Here is a 19,300-nt window from a genome sequence, read left to right as displayed (position 1 = left end):
CACGCAGACCACATGAATAAACGCCATGAGAATCATGTTTTACAAGCGACATATTTACTTTGTATAACATTGACTGGAGCACGGATTATTAGTTCCATGTATATGGAAATGTGTGCAGGCTCTGAGCACGGCCAGTATGAAAGGCTTGCTGGAGAAGCTGCTGGACTGTAACAACATGCTGGACAAAATTAACAAGGGACTCAACGCTTATCTGGAGAAGAAACGACTCTTCTTCCCAAGGTACGTGTGTGTACGTACGTGTGTTGTGGTATGTTGCTTTGCGTTTTGTCTCGTTTCAAGCGAACTTATCAGGATATTTTATCGTAGATATGGATATAGATACACAACGATATATAATGGCACGTATGATTTAAGTGCTTATGCCTATCAGGGGTGATTGTTGTGAAAGACGGAGCTTTGAATGAGTGTGAATTAATTCCGTTATGTTCCTGTTCATTGTATGACTTCTCTCACGAAACGCATAGAAGGGCTGCAGACAACACCAGAGTGCAGTGTAGAAATGTTTCATTTTTACTGGGAGCATTGTGCGTGTGTGTGTCCGCGCACTTAAGTAGAGCGTCAGCGCACACAAGTGTGCGTGTGCTACTGTGCAGTCAAGGCTCGGTTTTAATATTTCAGTTTTCCTCATTTTCTTTACCAGCCTCCCAGCCTCCTTCTGTCTGTCCATTCACCTACAGTTAATCAATCCCATTTATTTGAGCTATCCATTCTCTCTCTCTCTCTCTCTCTCTCTCTCTCTCGCTCACTCACTCTCTCTCCCTTCCTACCTACCTCTCTCGCTCTCTATCTGTCTCTCCCTCCCCCCGCTCATACCATCCCACCCCCTCTCTCTTTCCCCATACCTACCGCCCTCTTCCACCGAGGACGTGGTGGTGTGTGCTAGGTTCTTTTTCCTGTCCAATGACGAGATGCTGGAGATCTTGTCGGAGACGAAGGACCCGACGCGCGTGCAGCCCCACCTGAAGAAGTGCTTTGAGGGAATCGCCAGGCTGGAGTTCGACAAAGTCCTGGACATCCACGGCATGTTCAGCAGCGAGGGAGAGAAGGTCCGCATTTCTTTTCTTCATTAAGGGACAGGGTCGCATGAGGTGCGCTGGAGAAGGAGGTAGTGCGGGCAGGGCAGTTCGGGGGTTGCAGGTAGTGGCAGGTGAGAGACGGGTGGGCGTGAGAAAGAGAAAGAGCATGAATCCCCGTGCAGCAGAATACGCCTCATAGGAACAGGACGGGCAGACACAATAAGTCAGGTCGATGTTTATTTCCTAAAGACCCCATGGGTCAACATGGAAAATCAAAAAGAACAGAAGGCAAACAATTCATGACAGTGTATGTGTCAAGGCCTAACATAACGAACGTGTAAGTGAACGAGATGATGCACTTTAGTTTATTATCTAAACAGGAAAGACTGTGTTCTAAAATAACACAAACTGCACAAACATTAACTGTGTAATACGTAAGGAAATTTAGTCGTGAAAAGGGGTATTTTTTCAATGATTATGCACAATAATTTTACTTAGATAGCTTTACCAAAGTTGTAAATTCATTCGAGTGGAGAGGTATTTTTTAAATGATTTCGCGTGATAATTTTTTTACAATTTTAGATAGCTTCAACAAAGTTGTCTTACTCTTTGTCATAAACAGAGTGGGAAAATGGACAACTCAATACCAAGATCATTCAAATTACATTCAGTGCACAATCTTTTGTTTCTGTATATACCGTGTATGCGATGCACCCTGTCTGTATAGGCAATTGATGCTTCAGCGTTCTGTGTTTTGAAATATACTAAGATAAATGTCTGGGAGAATTATTAAGCATTTTGCAAATTCAAACCTTTCTTTTAATATTCTGTAGTTCAAGTACAGTACAGTCTTTGTTATATTTGATGTTTGAAAAGTAACCCGTGATAGTGCGGTGCTCTGTTGGTTAATCCAAAAATTTTCTTGAACCAAGACTGAAGAAAAGGAGCTTCGTATATATTACATTATATAACCTCGGCATAAAACGATATGTAACACTTGACATCCGTATTCGTAACATATGTCAATTTGATCCAGTAATTTTAAATTCCGCTTTTGCGTCAAACAGTTCAACTTGTATGTGTAAAGGTAATGCGCGGATGTTCACTCCCCCTGATCTATGCGGGATGTGGTGCAGGTGCCGTTCTGCAGCAGCATCAACACGGCAGAGGCCCGCGGAGCTGTGGAGAAGTGGCTGCTGCAGGTGCAGGACATCATGCTGATGTCGGTCAGGGACGTGGTGGAGAAGGCCGTGCACGTCAGTCACTCTCACCTCTCACCGCTACACTCTTCTGTCCTCAGTCACTCTTTTTACAGATCAGTGTGGAAACAATCCATAGGACCGTGCTATCCTTGGGGGAATGCAATACAAGTGACTCGCTGTGCTGTTCTTATTTAACAAGAGTCGCACGGGATTTTAGTCAACAGTGAGAAGGGAGATTTGTCCTGAGTCGGATGCTAGCAGTAGGTTATTCAGGATGAGGAGGAGAGAAAAGTAGAATAAACAACCCAAAAAGATTGTAACCCTGTTATGAAGGGTTTGGTATATTGGAGCCATGTTCATCATAACTGATCTGTTTTGAAAAAATGTTAGGCATATTATCTGACACAGATTTTTGGTTTGTTTGTTCATCCACACGCAAATGGATAAACATTATAACAACAGTATGCATCACACACACACACACACACACACACACACACACACACACACTCACCACACACACATTCTTTCGATACCCGACTTTCACAAATCATACCCATGGCCTTTATTAACATTTGGCATTCAGACAATTGCGTTGTGTGTTGGATCAGGATACAAACATCAGCTTCAGCTTTTGACATTATTTCTGAAATGTAATCTGTCTTTTATGTCACTGTCATGATATCACTGGTCATGTCTGCAAGCCTTACTATACTCCGGGCCACTCTCGCATATTTCTTTCTGAAGTTCTGTCTGCCTCTCCACCCAGTAAGTGGGGTGTAAACATGACTAATTCAGGTGCTGACAATAGCACGCTATTGGTGCAGGCGTACCCGCAGTCGGCCCGGTGTGACTGGGTGAGGGAATGGCCAGGCCAGGTGGTGTTGTGTGCCTCACAGGTGTACTGGACCAAGGAGGTGCATGACGCTATCAAGGTGTGTATGTCTCTGTCCATCTGTCTGACTATATTTCTGTGGATGTGGATGCATGAGTGCCAACGTTATTAGCACGCGATTTAGTGCGATACGTGTAAGTTTAGATGTATGTGTTTTTACATTTGTGTCTCTCATTTGTGCGCGTGGGCGTTTGTGTGTATGTGTGTTTCTCTCTGTGTGTGTGTGTGTGTGTGTGTGTGTGTGATTCTGTGAACATATTTGCGTACTTTGGAGCGTGCTGTCATGTTTGTAAGAGGGGCGGGAGCCATTATGTAGTATTCGTCACTGCTTTTGTCATTGATGAAACAAAAGCACCTTAGTTAATCAACGTTATCGTCAACTTTTCTTCATTGACATGAACAACACCACTGCCGTAGTCATCCTATCGTCATACCTACCAACACCATAATCCCGGTGTGCATGTGTGTTTGTGAACACGGGTCGGGAGGAATGCACTCCGAACCTGCATATCTACACGAAAGACATCATCATCGGCAGCGTCATTGTCGTCGTCATTATCGCCGCCACCACCTCCACCATGAAAATGATGATCCTAACCTGTATGTTATCACGAATGAATTACAACAGGCTACCCACCGCAGTGGCATATGACCTCAGCGACTGGTGTTAGAACTATTTGTTTGTATTTGTATTTCTTTTTATCACAACAGATTTCTCTGTGTGAAATTCGGGCTGCTCTCCCCAGGGAGAGCGCGTCGCTACACTACAGCGCCACCCATTTTTTTGTATTTTTTCCTGCGTGCAGTTTTATTTGTTTTTCCTATCGAAGTGGATTTTTCTACAGAATTTTGCCAGGAACAACCCTTTTGTTGCCATGGGTTCTTTTACGTGCGCTAAGTGCATACTGCACACGGGACCTCGGTTTATCGTCTCACCCGAATTACTAGCGTCCAGACCACCACTCAAGGTCTAGTGGAGGTGGAGAAAATATCGGCGGCTGAGCCGTGATTCGAACCAGCGCGCTCATATTTTCTCGCTTCCTAGGCGGACGCGTTACCTCTAGGCCATCACTCCACTTGCCGGTGGTGTGTGTTGATGTTGTGCAGAAGAAGACCATGAACCTGAAGGAGTACCACGAGAAGCTGCAGGATCAGATGAAGGACATCGTGGCCCTGGTCAGAGGACAGCTGACCAAACAGCAGAGAACCACTCTCGGCGCCCTCGTCGTCATTGATGTCCATGCCCGTGACGTCGTCCTCGACATGATTAAAAAAAGTCTCGCAAACTCACTCTCTCTACATGTGTTGCGCTTTTGTGTCTCTTTCGGCTCGAAGTCTCTGTCACACATGCACGCACGCGCACTCGCTCGCTCGCTCACATTTCAAAAGAGATCGATGCTGTAAACAAATTCACATTCTTTCTCTTCTGACTGTAATAACTTGTGTAAATGTAAAATAACCGACAGTGGATTTTTCAGTGAAGACTTTTAAGTGTTGAAACAACACCAATGACATGAGTAGTGTATTTAAGTAACAATGTAACGCATAGAGACAGTGGTCCAGTTTCGGAAGCAAGGCATGATCCAACTGAACACCAAACTATACAGAAAAACAAAGCACCAAACCCATCCCAAGTATGTATGTGTGTGCCCACGCAGACGTGGAGACAGAGAACGACTTCAACTGGCTGGCCCAGCTACGCTACTACTGGGAGGACAACGCCATGCTTGTGCGCATCACCAACGCCACCGTCAACTACTGTTACGAGTACCTGGGCAACTCGGGCCGCCTGGTCATCACGCCCCTCACTGACCGCTGCTACCGCACCCTGGTGGGGGCCTTCCACCTCAACCTCAACGGGGCGCCCGAGGGGCCGGCAGGCACGGGCAAGACGGAGACCACCAAGGACCTGGCCAAGGCTCTGGCTGTCCAGTGTGTCGTCTTCAACTGCTCCGATGGTCTGGACTACATCGCCATGGGAAAGGTCCGGGATAGCTCTGCTGCAAAAGCTGATGAAGAGCACTTTTTTATATTAGTTTTATTACATCAACATTACAGAAAAAAAATGGTAACAACGTATTGACAATGTAACAGAGCCAAACAATCCCAAGAAAATTAAAACGATAACAAACAAAATAAGGGGAAGGGAAAAAGACGACACACATCTACACCCAAAAAGAAAAAAAAGAAAAGGGAAAAAAAGAAGGAAAAGAAAAAAAAACACCGTACATTGAAATGTAGTGTACATTGTAAATGCGTGAGCAGTCCTGCACAACTGACGAGGATCGGGTGTCAGCGGTTGTCTGTCTTGCGTGTTGCAGTTTTTCAAGGGGTTGGCCTCATCCGGAGCATGGGCGTGTTTTGATGAGTTCAACAGGATCGACCTGGAGGTCCTGTCTGTGGTTGCTCAGCAGGTCAGTCACTGCTCACGAGCACCTTGCATGTGTATGCGCGTGCGCATGTGCGGGAATATGAACATATGATCTCTCTCTCTCTCTCTTCTCTCTCTCTCTCTCTCTCTCTCTCTATATATATATATATATATATATATATATCTAATATATATATATATATATATAGAGAGAGAGAGAGAGAACTACTGGTGGGCAGAATAGCATCCCAACGATGACTGCAAAATCCTCGCACACGAATCGCAGAGTTATCCACTCATTCTGTCCATGCCCCCGCAGATCCTGTGCATCATCCGCGCCGTGCAGGGCCGTGTGGAGGAGTTCATATTCGAGGGCACCAAACTGAAGCTGAACCCCAACTGCTACGTGTGCATCACCATGAACCCAGGCTACGCTGGCCGCTCCGAACTGCCCGACAACCTCAAGGTCTGTCCCTGTCCTGTGGATGGATGGCGCCGCTGTCTGAGCGCTGTTGTCTGTGAACATTCCTTGGTGTCGTCGTTGTCTTGTCTCATGTCTGCTTTCTCTGTTCTCTTTGTTCTTTGGTGTGCCTCCTCTCCCTTTTGAGTCTGTCTCAGTATCCGGATATTACTTTTGTAATGAATTGAGAATGAAGATTATCAAATGGTTGATTTAATTTTAGTCTATTCAGTCTTTTTAGACTTCGAACTATTTTTAAGATGGGGGAAGGGGGGGGGGGCTTAGGGTGATAGTAGTAGTGGGGCGAAGAAGATCATTATACTGATGCGCCTAGTAGTAAATCAAGCAACCAACGAGCTTACGCATCGGTCACGTTTCATCACAGACAGGTATGGGTTATATTTCCCAGTAACGACGATAATGACGACGATGTTGACGGTGACGCTGATAAACTCACAAGCAGAATGACGAAACGAAGCACGCGGACACAGGTGCTGTTCCGTACGGTGGCCATGATGGTGCCGGACTACGCCATGATCGCCGAGATCTCGCTGTATTCGTTCGGCTTCCTGGACGCCCGGAAGCTGTCGGTGAAGATCGTGACCACGTACCGCCTGTGCTCGGAACAGCTGTCCTCCCAGTTCCACTACGACTACGGCATGCGGGCCGTCAAGGCCGTGCTGTCCGCCGCCGGCAACCTCAAGCTGAAGTACCCGGACGAGGCCGAGGATATTTTGGTGGGTCACAGTTGTTTCTGTTGGGAGATGCTGGATGGGGATTCGGGGTTGGGTTACTATGGTTATACTTCGCTATTGTTAGTTTGTTGTTGTTTAAATCATTATTTTATTGGTTATTGGGTTGACTAGTTGCCAGGCCGTTTTCTAGTGGAGAGGAGGGAAAAGGGATGGGGAACAGCGAGTGCGGAGACCCGCTGAGTAACTGTGTATCAAACGGCGTTGTTGTTACTGAGAGGTGTTGCCTAGTTCATGGGCATTCGGGCTACAGTTTTAGATGATTATAATCCTTGTTTTCTTTTTCCTTTTTTTTCGTAGGCAGGGGTACTAGACATAGGTAATCATTTTTACATGGATCTGTGTAGACGCGCGCGGGGTTGTGTGTGTGTGTGTGTGTGTATGTGTTCACGAGCCTGCAAGCACGTGCACGTATATGCCTTGCGGAATGTGTGCCTCCAATGACAGATTCTCCGTTCCATCATGGACGTGAACATGCCCAAGTTCCTGTCGCACGACGTCCGCTGTTCAATGGCATTATCTCCGACCTCTTCCCGGGCCTCAAGCTGCCTGAAGCCGACTATCAGCTCTTCCTAGACGCCATGCAACGCTACGCCACCAAGCTCAACCTGCAGTTCGTCCCCTTCTTCGTGGAGAAGATCATCCAGACTTACGAGATGATGATCGTCAGGCATGGGTCAGTCAGAAATCGAGCTGTTCTGTGGGGTGAGGGGGGATGAGGGGGGCTGGGTACACGGGATGGATAGTGGGAACTTCCCTTGGTTGTCAGTGAGGTCGTTTGTGCTTTGGTTCTGTGATTTTGTCAGCATGGGTTATGTACCGGTGCAGTTCTGGTGAATGAAAATCAGAATAATATTTCTTGAAGTTTTATTCCACCATTTCCTTTCTTTATTGTTTGCATCTGACGTAGCTGTCAGGAGAATGGCAGTTTTATCTGCTTAATTTTGTCATTTGTACTTCATTCTTTATGAATATACAAGGTCTTCGCATGCACTTGTTTTTGTTTTTGTTATTATTGTTTTTTTTCGTTAACGTGCTCTTCAGAGTTCATGGATGTGAAACGAAGTTTGATTTATCAGAGAGCGCGTTTCAGCTTCACAGGACCAAACATTTGGAATGCACTGTAATCCAGAGTGCACGATTACAATCCTGTGTCAGGGGTGAGACTACACAATGCGCTGTGTAGTGGAGGACAGTCGAAGATTTTGTGCTTTAATTTAAACATGATCGTCCATCATCCTTATCGTAATGACCATTTTCATCCTAATAGGAAGGAAATTTGCACAATCAACCTCACGATTCACTAGCTGTCAGATCCATCTCAAAGCCAACACAAACTGGGGAGCGGCAGTGAAAGCAAACAGGTTATTGTGCGAAGAAGAGTTAGTGAGAGTAGTGAAAGGATGTTCAACCTCAACTTGTCTCGGTCCTCCACAAGAGAGGTAAGCTTACCAAGGCGATGAACATGGCGGTCAAACTTACTGTTCCTGATAGATAATGGCAAAGTGCCAACAGATATGTGGCGGCACCTCCCAAAGATTGGGGGAACCTTTCGCGTTCTCTCCTTGATTGCGGCAAGCTACCAGTACTGAGATGAGGTAACCGCCGGTGATAATTACTATAACAGTTGGAAAGTAGCTTCTTCTGTTTGAAAGAGCGAGTGTTATTTTCACGTTTGTTATTTATTGCAATGATGATGATGATGGTGATTATTATTACTATTATCACAATAGTTGTGATGAAGTTTTTTTTCGATTCTTGTGGTGCTGTGGAAGCTTAAAAAAAAGAAGAAAAGTGATTGAGTTCAACAGATTATATAACTCTGCATCCATTAATCCAGTCATCGTGGAGCGCTCAGTGAGAAATCAGTATCCTAGGACAGACACAGTGAAGACATGTTGACGTGTGACAGTGCTTCGTGTCCTTGTACTTTGTGGTTTGAAGTAGAACAGAGACAAAGGTGGAGACATAATTCTGTTACTTATATTGCCACCATCTCTCAACGGTACGCTCACTCTGTCAAAGTTATGTGTGTGCTCTCTCTATCTCTCCCTTGATTCTGTCACCTCTCACCTTCCTCCCACTTATCATGCAGATGTATTTTATATGTTTCTGTGACTGAAATAGCCATTATGTCCTAAATGTTTTCTCTGTGTCTGTGTGCGAGCGTGCGTCTGTGTTTGTGTGTGTGTGTGTGTGTTTGTGTGTGTGTGTGTGTGTGTGTGTGTGTGTGTGTGTGAATTTGTATGGCACCTGCACGACAGACAATGGACAATGAAGTGATGTGATGGCGAATCATTTACTGTAAAATGTGAAATGTACGTGCTTTGTAGAAAAAGAAATCTGTGAACGCACAGTTAGCAGACATCCCTCTGTCGCCAGCTTGCCTTCTCAACGTCTATGTTGAGTTACAGAGCAAAGTGAGAGAGAGAGGCACAACTCACATCCCACATCCCACGACCACCAGAAATGGAGAATGTTGGTGATGCTTTCAGCAGTGGAACACCCACGCGATCAAACCAGGTTCTGGACCCACCCTTTTTTCTTCTTTTTTTTTTAAAGAGAGAAAAAACCCAAAAAAGCAACAATGATAGTGGCAGTGACCCCGTGTCTCGCTTGTGGCATCATATGGCTTCTGCATGCACGACACATAACACACGATTCGACGGGTTAAATCCAACAGATCCCTTGTCAGATATATTTCTGAATTGCGTTTGTTTGACAGCTTCATGCTGGTGGGTGACCCTTTCGGCGGGAAGACGAGCGTGCTGAACACGCTGGAGGGTGGCATGACCCTGCTGAACAATGAGGGCTCGGAGGAGTACGAGAAGGTGGTGCATCGGACCGTCAACCCCAAGTCCATCACCATGGGTCAGCTGTTTGGACAGTTCGACCCCGTCTCTCACGAGGTAGTTCTACCTTCCTGCTGTCTCGGACACCGACTGAAAGAGTGCAGTGTGAATTGGCTCAGATAGTGTATCATAGAATTCAGGCTACCAGCTTTACGTTACGTTCGTAAAACGAAAACAAAACACGATTGTTGTTGGAGACACAACACGAATTAGTATCACCGAAAGACATGCAAATCGTGGTGTGTCTTGGTGTCTCTTCCCGTGCAGATTGTTAAATTAACGTCTTCTGACACCATTCTCAACTTATCTGGCTGTCACCCTCCCTTACACCCCTCCGCCCCCCACTCTCCCCGCACCTCCCTGTCAAACAGTTCAGAAATGTGTGCTTGCATGTGTGCGCGCGTAAGAAGACGTTAACCTTATTTTGTGTGTCAGAATCTGTGGAGATTTTCCTCTGTTTTAATTTTTGAATCTGTGTATGTGTGCGCTTGTACACCCCCAACCCCCGGGGACTGTGTGTGACCAGTGGACGGACGGTGTGATCGCCAACACGTTCCGAGAGTTCGCCTCGTCCACCACGCCGGACCGGAAGTGGGTGGTGTTTGACGGGCCCATTGATGCCGTGTGGATCGAGAACATGAACACAGTGCTGGACGACAACAAGAAGCTGTGCCTGATGAGTGGCGAGATCATCCAGATGTCTCTCGTCATGAGCCTCATCTTCGAAACCCACGACCTCTCTCAGGCCTCGGTCAGTGGTTGTCGAGTGTTGTGTTGTGTTGTGTTGTGTGGGTAGACATGACAGATTTCTGTTTAAAAACTTACGTCCCCATGTTTCTGTCAGTGTGGTTAATTGCTCTTTGTTTTAGTGGTCACGACAGACTCCTGTTTAAAAACTGTTGTGTTGGTAGTCACGACAGACTCCTGTTTAAAAACTGTTGTGTTGGTAGTCACGACAGACTCCTGTTTAAAAACTGTTGTGTTGGTAGTCACGACAGACTCCTGTTTAAAAACTGTTGTGTTGGTAGTCACGACAGACTCCTGTTTAAAAGCAGTTGTGTTGGTAGTCACGACAGACTCCTGTTTAAAAACTGTTGTGTTGGTAGTCACGACAGACTCCGGTTTAAAAAACGTCGTTTTAGTAGTCACGACAGACTCCTGTTTAAAAACCGTCGTTTTAGTAGTCACGACAGACTCATGTTTAAAACCGTTGTATTGATAGTCACGATAGACTCCTGTTTAAAAATCGTTGTGTTGGTAGTCCAGACTCCTGTTTAAAAACCGTCGTTTTGGTAGTCACGACAGAATCCTGTTTAAAAACTGTTGTGTTTGTAGTCACGACAGACTCCTGTTTAAAAATTGTTGTGTTGGTAGTCACAACAGACTCCTGTTTAAAAACAGTTGTGTTGGTAGTCACGACAGAATCCTGTTTAAAAACCATTGTGTTGGTAGTCACGACAGACTCCGGTTTAAAAACTGTTGTGTTGGTAGTCACGACAGACTCCTGTTTAAAAACTGTTGTGTTGGTAGTCCAGACTCCTGTGTAAAAAACGTCGTTTTAGTAGTCACGACAGACTCCTGTTTAAAAACCGTTGTTTTAGTAGTCACGACAGACTCATTTTAAAACCGTTGTATTGATAGTCACAAAAGAATCCTGTTTAAAAACTGTTGTGTTTGTAGTCACGACAGACTCCTGTTTAAAAGTTGTTGTGTTGGTAGTCACAACAGACTCCTGTTTAAAAACAGTTGTGTTGGTAGTCACGACAGACTCCTGTTTAAAAACTGTTGTGTTGGTAGTCACGACAGACTCTGGCTTAAAAACTGTTGTGTTGGTAGTCACGACAGACTCCTGTTTAAAAACTGTTGTGTTGGTAGTCACGACAGACGCCTGTTTAAAAACCATTGTGTTGGTAGTCACGACAGACTCCGGTTTAAAAACTGTTGTGTTGGTAGTCCAGACTCCTGTTTAAAAAACGTCGTTTTAGTAGTCACGACAGACTCATGTTTAAAACCGTTGTATTAATAGTCACGATAGACTCCTGTTTAAAAACCGTTGTGTTGGTAGTCCAGACTCCTGTTTAAAAACCGTCGTTTTGGTAGTCACGACAGAATCCTGTTTAAAAACTGTTGTGTTTGTAGTCACGACAGACTCCTGTTTAAAAATTGTTGTGTTGGTAGTCACAACAGACTCCTGTTTAAAAACAGTTGTGTTGGTAGTCACGACAGAATCCTGTTTAAAAACCATTGTGTTGGTAGTCACGACAGACTCCGGTTTAAAAACTGTTGTGTTGGTAGTCACGACAGACTCCTGTTTAAAAACTGTTGTGTTGGTAGTCCAGACTCCTGTGTAAAAAACGTCGTTTTAGTAGTCACGACAGACTCCTGTTTAAAAACCGTCGTTTTAGTAGTCACGACAGACACATGTTTAAAACCGTTGTATTGATAGTCACAACAGAATCCTGTTTAAAAACTGTTGTGTTTGTGTAGTCACGACAGACTCCTGTTTTAAAGTTGTTGTGTTGGTAGTCACAACAGACTCCTGTTTAAAAACAGTTGTGTTGGTAGTCACGACAGACTCGTGTTGAAAAACTCAGGTTTCGATTAGTGTCGTTGTTCTTTGTGTTGGTAGTCACGACAGATTTCTTCTCAATATCTGTCATCACTGGCCTCGGTGAGTTTCTTGCTGCCGTGATCCAGTGTGAGTATCATAGTAAATTGGCCTGTCTGTATGCAGTCTGATAGAGAAAGGGTGTATTGGTCAGGAGGTTAATATGTGTGAAACATCCATAATGATGCAGTTCGTGGGTCAGACGATTTTCTCATGCTGTTTTATAAACTAGTCGACTGCCAAGACCGTATCAGATCAAAGAGTCAGGGGAACATACGGTTACATGGTGTTTGAGTCAGAGGGTGCACGTGTAACCATGTCAGGACGTGGTTTACCGATATTTCTGAATGTGTACAGTATGCAGTGGCGTGGTGTATGGATGAGGGCGTAGTGTGTAGTGCGTGAGAACGTTGTAAGTTGGTCAGGAAATTTACGAGGATGCAGACGATGGTGTAATGGTAACACATGATAACGTGGTTAGTGTGTGGGTCAGGAACTACATGTGTGACTTGTGAAAACGTAGTTGGTGGTTCAGGTGAAACATGTGAGTATGTGGTACAAGAGTATGGAAATATAACTGTGGGACATGTGAGAAGTTAGCCAGAGAGTATAATAGAGAAGAATATATATATATATATATATATATATAGATAGATAGATAGATAGATAGATAGATAGATATTTACGTGTAACTTACCGCGTACGGATGTGTTCTTTTCAGGTTAGACGATTTAACATGAAGGCATAACACGTGGTCCAAGTGGTATAACAAGAAGACTTGGTGGGAATGCGATTTGTTAGTCAGGGGTCAAGTGTTTAACATATGTAGACTTGTTGTGTGGATCAAAGGGAATATAGCTTTAAGTTGTGTGGGTTGGTGGTGTGTGGGACAGCCGGCCACCGTCAGTCGTTGCGGGATGGTTTACCTGGAACCCACCTCCATGGGCTGGCAGCCCATGATGCGGTCGTGGCTCAACACCTTCGCTCCAGTGCTCTGTGAACTCGAATGCAAGGAGCTCGCCACCACCCTGTTTGAGTGGCTCGTCGACCCCTGCCTAGACTTTGTGCGTCATTTCTGTAAGGTCAGTGTGTTGGACTGCTGTCACTTTGTGCGTCATCACTGTAAAGTTAGTGTTTGTTGTCACCTTTGTGCGTCATCACTGGAAGGTCTCCTGTCACTTTTGTACGTCTTAGTACAGTGTCCTGTCACCTTTATGTGTTGTTAGTGTAAAATCTGCTGTCACTGTTGTGCGTCATTACTGTAAGGTCTGCTGTCACTTTGTGAATCATTACTGTTAGGTATCTGATCACCTTAATGCGTTATTATAGTACGGTCTGTCAGCTGTCATACATATGCGTCATTTTGTAAGGTCAGTGTTTTGGCCTGCTGTCACGTATGTCCATCATTACTGTAAGGTCAGAGTGTTGGACTGCTGTTGCCTTTGTGTGTCATGACTGTAAGGTTTGCTGCACTGTCACTTTTGTCCGTCATTACTATAAGGTCAGAGTGTTGGACTGCTGTTGCCTTTGTGTGTCATGACTGTAAGGTTTGCTGCACTGTCACTTTTGTCCGTCATTACTATAAGGTCAGAGTGTTGGACTGCTGTTGCCTTTGTGTGTCATGACTGTAAGGTTTGCTGCACTGTCACCTTTGTCCGTCATTACTATAAGGTCAGAGTGTTGCACTGCTGTTACCTTTGTGTGTCGTTATTGTAATGTCTCTTGTCACCTTCGTGCGCCATTACTGTAAGGTCTCTTATCACTTCTGTGGGTCATTACTATAAGGTCAGTGTGTTGGTCTGCTGTCATCTTGTGCGTCATCACTGTAAGGTCAGTTTATTGGTCTGCAGTTATCCTGTGCGTCATCACTGTAAGGTTAGTGTCTTGGTCTGATGTCACCTGTGAGCGTCATCACTGTAAGGTCAGTGTCTTGGTCTGCTGTCACCTGTCGTCATCACTGTAAGGTCAGTGTCTTGGTCTGCTGTCACCTGTGTGTCGTCATCACTGTAAGGTCAGTGTCTTGGTCTGCTGTCACCTGTGTGTCGTCATCACTGTAAGGTCAGTGTCTTGGTCTGCTGTCATCTTGTGCGTCATCACTGTAAGGTCAGTGTCTTGGTCTGCTGTCATCTTGTGCGTCATCACTGTAAGGTCAGTGTCTTGGTCTGCTGTCACCTGTGTGTCGTCATCACTGTAAGGTCAGTGTCTTGGTCTGCTGTCACCTGTGTGTCGTCATCACTGTAAGGTCAGTGTCTTGGTCTGCTGTCATCTTATGCGTCATCACTGTAAGGTCAGTGTCTTGGTCTGCTGTCACCTGTGTGTCGTCATCACTGTAAGGTCAGTGTCTTGGTCTGCTGTCGTCTATCTGGTCATTGCTGTTCAAATCTGTTATGAGTAATTCATCTCCACAATAAGGCACAAGCAGAACAACATGATTAACAGATTATTGAATGAAGTATTTTGAGACGAATGGTTTTGGAAACGATTTTAGTATGATCAGTATCTTGATCTGCCATTTTTGTCGAGTCTGTACTTGTGTGTGTGCATGCGCGCGCGCGCGCGCGTGTATGTGTGTGTGTGTGTGTGTGTGTGTGTGTTTATTGAATTCGTATTCAGTAGTTAGTTAATAGTTGATAAGTGAATGTATTGGCAAAAAAAACAAAAACACATACACACAAAAACAAAGAGATGACAAACCCAACAAACAATTAATACACAGTAAAGAAGTGAAGACATAAATGTGATGGACTCGGGGTAAGGGTAGGCTTGGAGTGGAGTGGAGATAGGGATAAGTAGGACAGGGGATAAGGGTATGGTTGGAGTGGAATGAGGAATAGTAGAAGATAGCAGGTTCTCGTGCAGGCAGGAGCATATGAAAGCGGATGCCCTTTCAGTTGTTTATTTACTACAGCTATTACAGGAAAACAGTGCCTGCAAGACACAAACAAACAAAAGCCATAAATACAATGTCAACGTTGCATGTACGTATAACAATGAGCATACATGAGGCAAAGACCAAGACTGGTAGAGTACCCGCATCAACAAAGTATAAAGGAGGGAACCAAAACCAAACCGAAACACAAAAACCATATTCTACAATGCATGAACACCGGAAGCACCATAAGTGGGAAGTCAGTCATTCATGGATGTGGGTAGCATGGAGCATACACAGTGCTGTGCCTACCTCTGGGTTTGGTATTTGCCCAAAACAACTATTTATCTAAAATCTAAACATTAAATTCTCAAATTACAATACCAACAACTAGGGCAACTAAAAATCATAACCTAGCTAAAACCATATATTACAAATACCCTACCAAATATAAAAGTGTGTGTAACTTACACTATGTCAAATATAATCGTAACATATAATACACTAATATCTTACCTAGTACCCATATAATACTCATATTATGCAACTCCCTTTGTCAAGTACCATTAATACTAACATACCTTATAGTAAATAATAACATAATTATCAAAATACAACAAACTTATCCTACCAACTCCAAATGGGAAATCAAACCTCAAACTTAGTACATAAAATATTTAACATATAATTTATAAAATATACTCACTATCAAGAAAACATACACAGTAAACTCATAAAAGCAACATGTCTGTTATTCTTCTCCTGGTCCTGTACTTCCTGGAACTGGTGTGGAGGCATTCGACGATATGGTTGGGCCACTGGTGTGGGGTCTGTCGTTCGGATGCGATGATAGACTGCGTCTGTATAACCCAGATCATTCTCACCCGTGGAGAAGCAAGTCGCATGCCTAGACAGCAGTTCCTGGAGTTGTTGTTGCTGGGTAGCGGTGCCATCGAAAGAGGGGAAAGGAGTAGATTGGGGAGGGGGAGGGGTAGGTGGGCAAGCATTGGTTTGGAGGGAGACAACAAGTTCATTGGCATGTGCTGTGACCTGGATGTTGTCTGGGCTCTCAACTGCAACAACAGCATGGAGGGTTGCCACAGGAGTGCGTGCTGGCAGGAATTTGTCTTCCTGTGAAGGTTGGCCAGACGAACATACCGGGAAGCTTTGTCAGCAGCAATGAGTGTTGGCACCAGGAGAAGCCCTCCTGGGAGTGGTTGGGCCAGTGGAGAAGCAAAGAGGTGGTTAGCAGTTTCATTCCCAGTCACCCGCACTGTCGCCATAGAGTTTGCAGGGATGCAGCATTTCTGATGTGTCCGTGCCATTCCTCTTGTGGAGACGTTGTCAAGATGAATCTCCCGGATAGTGGTCTGGAGGTAGGGAGGAAGGCCCTGGGCTTTCGATAGACATGGACCCAGTACATTCATGCCCAGCAGTACAGGCAGGTGCATTTTGCGTTGCTGCATAGCTGGATCTGTGGGCTCCTTGACAACAAGGACTGGAACGTTGGGGCAGTGTTGGTCGAACAGCTGGATGTCGACGACGTAGATGCCGGTGTATGGTACCTCTGCGCCGTTGACAGCCCTGACTGTGATGTGGCAGTCCTGCAGTTTCAAATGACTGAGATGTTTCGCTGCCCATGTCTCAGTCACTGTGGTCACCTCGCTTCCTCTGTCGATCAGTGCAGACACCACTTGGTTGTTGAGAGTGATGTCTGCTGTGGGGCACTGGCCAATCAGCGTGTTCCCGCCCCCTGTTGCCTGCCTACTGATGGCAACGGGGGTTAGAAGTTTCCCTGTCGTTGTCCTGGCTTGCCTCCCCGTTGCTGCATGTACCGCTGCTTGGTGCGGCACTGTTGCTCAGTGTGGCCGAAACGACTACACCACAGACAGCGTGGTCGTGATCTCCCTCCATCTCTTGCTTCTTGCTTGAGTGGTTGTCCTTGTCGCAGGGGTTGTTGATCCCGGCGCATGTGCTGAGATGGCTGTGGCAGTCTTGGTGGGGCCCACGCGACTTCTGTCTGGCCAGCAGGTGTAGCTGCAGGTGCCGGTGCAGGTGTAGGTGCAGATGCCCCTGCGGCGGTGAGGGCCTCAATTCGAGCCTCCAGTCGAGCGATCCTTGCCACCGCAAACTGGTCTAATGGGTCTGGGTTGTCCTCTCTCATCCACCTCTGGGCCTCCCTTTTGGCTTCTTCAAAGGTGGTGCCTGGGTGTTCCCTGAGGATCCGCTTTATGTCGCAACGTAAAGCAGCTGGATGAAGGCCATTGGCAAAAGTTGGACAGAGCACTTCTGGTGGCAGTACGTGGGCCTGTGCGTGGTTGGCTTTCATCCAAAGGGTCCTTAGTTGAGAGGCATACTCCCCCACTGTTTCCCCCACGCCCTGTTGGCGTTTATAAAAGGCAGCTGCCAGTGTGGGGCCATCGCGCTGCTCCCCCCAGTTTTCCTTGATCAACTCTAAAATTTTGTCTGGCGAGTTTACGTCGGCAGTCGGCAGTCTGACGATTTCCTGTCGGGCCCGGCCTTCCAGTGAAGCGAGGAGCCACCCTGCTGCTACTGAATCTGTTAAGGGCTGGAGTTCGAGGGCCAGCCTTACCTCGCGGATGAAGTCCTCAACATCTAACGTCCCTTCCTCCCCAGAGAACTTGGGCAGCTTGTGGGGGCAGAGGGTGATGGTGTGTGCTTCGTTTGCCATTGCTCAGTTTGCTGTATTCAGCTGCACTGTTTCCCTGTTGTCGTATGGATGGTGACTTTCTGCTCCTTAAGAAACCCTGCTCGCAGCGCCAATTGTGTGATGGCCTCTATATGTTCCTGGCCTGTGCGTGGGATCTTGTCTGTCCTTTCAATTAATCATATTTAGTTAAGTCTTTTGTGCCGTACCCCTTGAATAACCACTCGGAGCACGGCTACATAAAGAAGTGAAGTCAGATGTTGATGTCTTTGTGGTGGGACACAGGAGTACTCGCCATGTGGTCTGACCAACAAGGTGAATTCCCTGATGCGCTTCGTGGACATGCTGTTTGCAGACCTTCTGGATGTCACCGAAACTAAATACATGCCAATGTGGATGGAGGTCAGTACACGGCACTACTTCCATAGCAAATTACCATTGGTGAATATGCATGTGTGTGTGTGTGTGTGTGTGTCTGAGGGGGGTTATATGCGCGTGTTTGTATGTCTGTGTTAAGGAATGATGTGGGAAGAGAAACTGAAATAAAAGCAGATGCGCATAATGACAAAGCATGAAATGTGCCCGTAGATAAATCAAAGATATTTTTGACATATGATAATTATTATTGTAAGTAGGCAGAACCGAAATTTGTAGACTGTGCATGTTTGTGCAATGTATGTGTGTGAAAGAGACAGTGACAGAGTCGTCGCGGTGATGTTTTTGTTTGTTTTTGTGAGTGCTTGAGCATTGACAAGTGTGTTCGCTTACATTCGTACTGTAGCGTGCGTGTATGTCACGTACAGGCGGCCATCGTGTGGGCAATACCGTGGTCAATTGGCGGCCAGTTGGACAAAGACGGGAGGAAGAAGTTTGACGCGTTTTACCGGGACCTGTTGCTGGGCAAACAGAGCGAATTCCCCATCCCTCCGTCTCTGGGAGCCAAGCTGGAAGTTATTTACCCTCCCGAAAACACCACCTTTGACTATTACTATGAGGTACATCCACTCACTTGAATGCGCACACGCAGGCATTCGCACACAAAAACACATACCCACGCACACACGCACGCACACCCACTCACACTCACACACACACACACACACACACACACACAAAGCACTACACTGCAGCACAAGCAGAAGGAAACGTTCCATCATTGGAACGACATAATCAAGACAATAATTTTATGTTCAAACGTGTGTATGTGTGTGTGTGTGTCTCTCTCTCTCTGTGAATGTGTGTGTGTGTGTGTGTGTGTGTGTGTGTGTGTGATACCAGTTCAAGCAGCGGGGATCGTTCCACCACTGGAACGACCTGATCAAGAACGCGGAGGTAACCACTACCAACGTGCGGGAGATGTTGGTGCAGACACTGGACACTGCGCGCTACTCCTTCATCATGGACCTCTGCATCAAAGCGCAAATGTACGTACGTTCATTAACGCTGTCGGCGTCATCGTTCATTGTCGTCTTCATCATCATCATCATCATCATCATCATCTCATCATGACCGTGACAATCAAATGTACGCACATAAAAGAACCCACGGCAACAAAAGGGTTGTCCCTTGCAAAATTCTGTAGAAAA

At 45.8% G+C, this 19,300-nt stretch overlaps 1 protein-coding gene across 1 annotated transcript in view; it reads left to right on the top strand.

Annotated features, from left to right (window-relative positions):
* Positions 1-19,300, top strand: part of LOC143300014 (dynein axonemal heavy chain 12-like) — a 92,336-nt gene that overhangs the window by 29,187 nt on the left and 43,849 nt on the right. The window contains 17 exon segments of the mRNA XM_076613570.1: positions 127-240; positions 905-1,067; positions 2,174-2,293; positions 3,067-3,174; positions 4,242-4,410; positions 4,793-5,118; positions 5,456-5,548; positions 5,825-5,971; positions 6,457-6,702; positions 7,165-7,213; positions 7,216-7,393; positions 9,443-9,626; positions 10,096-10,320; positions 13,071-13,259; positions 18,000-18,116; positions 18,518-18,709; positions 18,993-19,138. Of these exon segments, the coding sequence (XP_076469685.1) occupies positions 127-240; positions 905-1,067; positions 2,174-2,293; positions 3,067-3,174; positions 4,242-4,410; positions 4,793-5,118; positions 5,456-5,548; positions 5,825-5,971; positions 6,457-6,702; positions 7,165-7,213; positions 7,216-7,393; positions 9,443-9,626; positions 10,096-10,320; positions 13,071-13,259; positions 18,000-18,116; positions 18,518-18,709; positions 18,993-19,138 (2,766 nt within the window).

The sequence above is a fragment of the Babylonia areolata genome, chromosome 25, assembly GCF_041734735.1.
Source record: "Babylonia areolata isolate BAREFJ2019XMU chromosome 25, ASM4173473v1, whole genome shotgun sequence".
Lineage (NCBI taxonomy): Eukaryota > Metazoa > Mollusca > Gastropoda > Neogastropoda > Buccinidae > Babylonia > Babylonia areolata.
The sequence above is the reverse complement of the archived record's forward strand: the minus strand, read 5'-3'. Positions and strand labels throughout refer to the sequence as shown.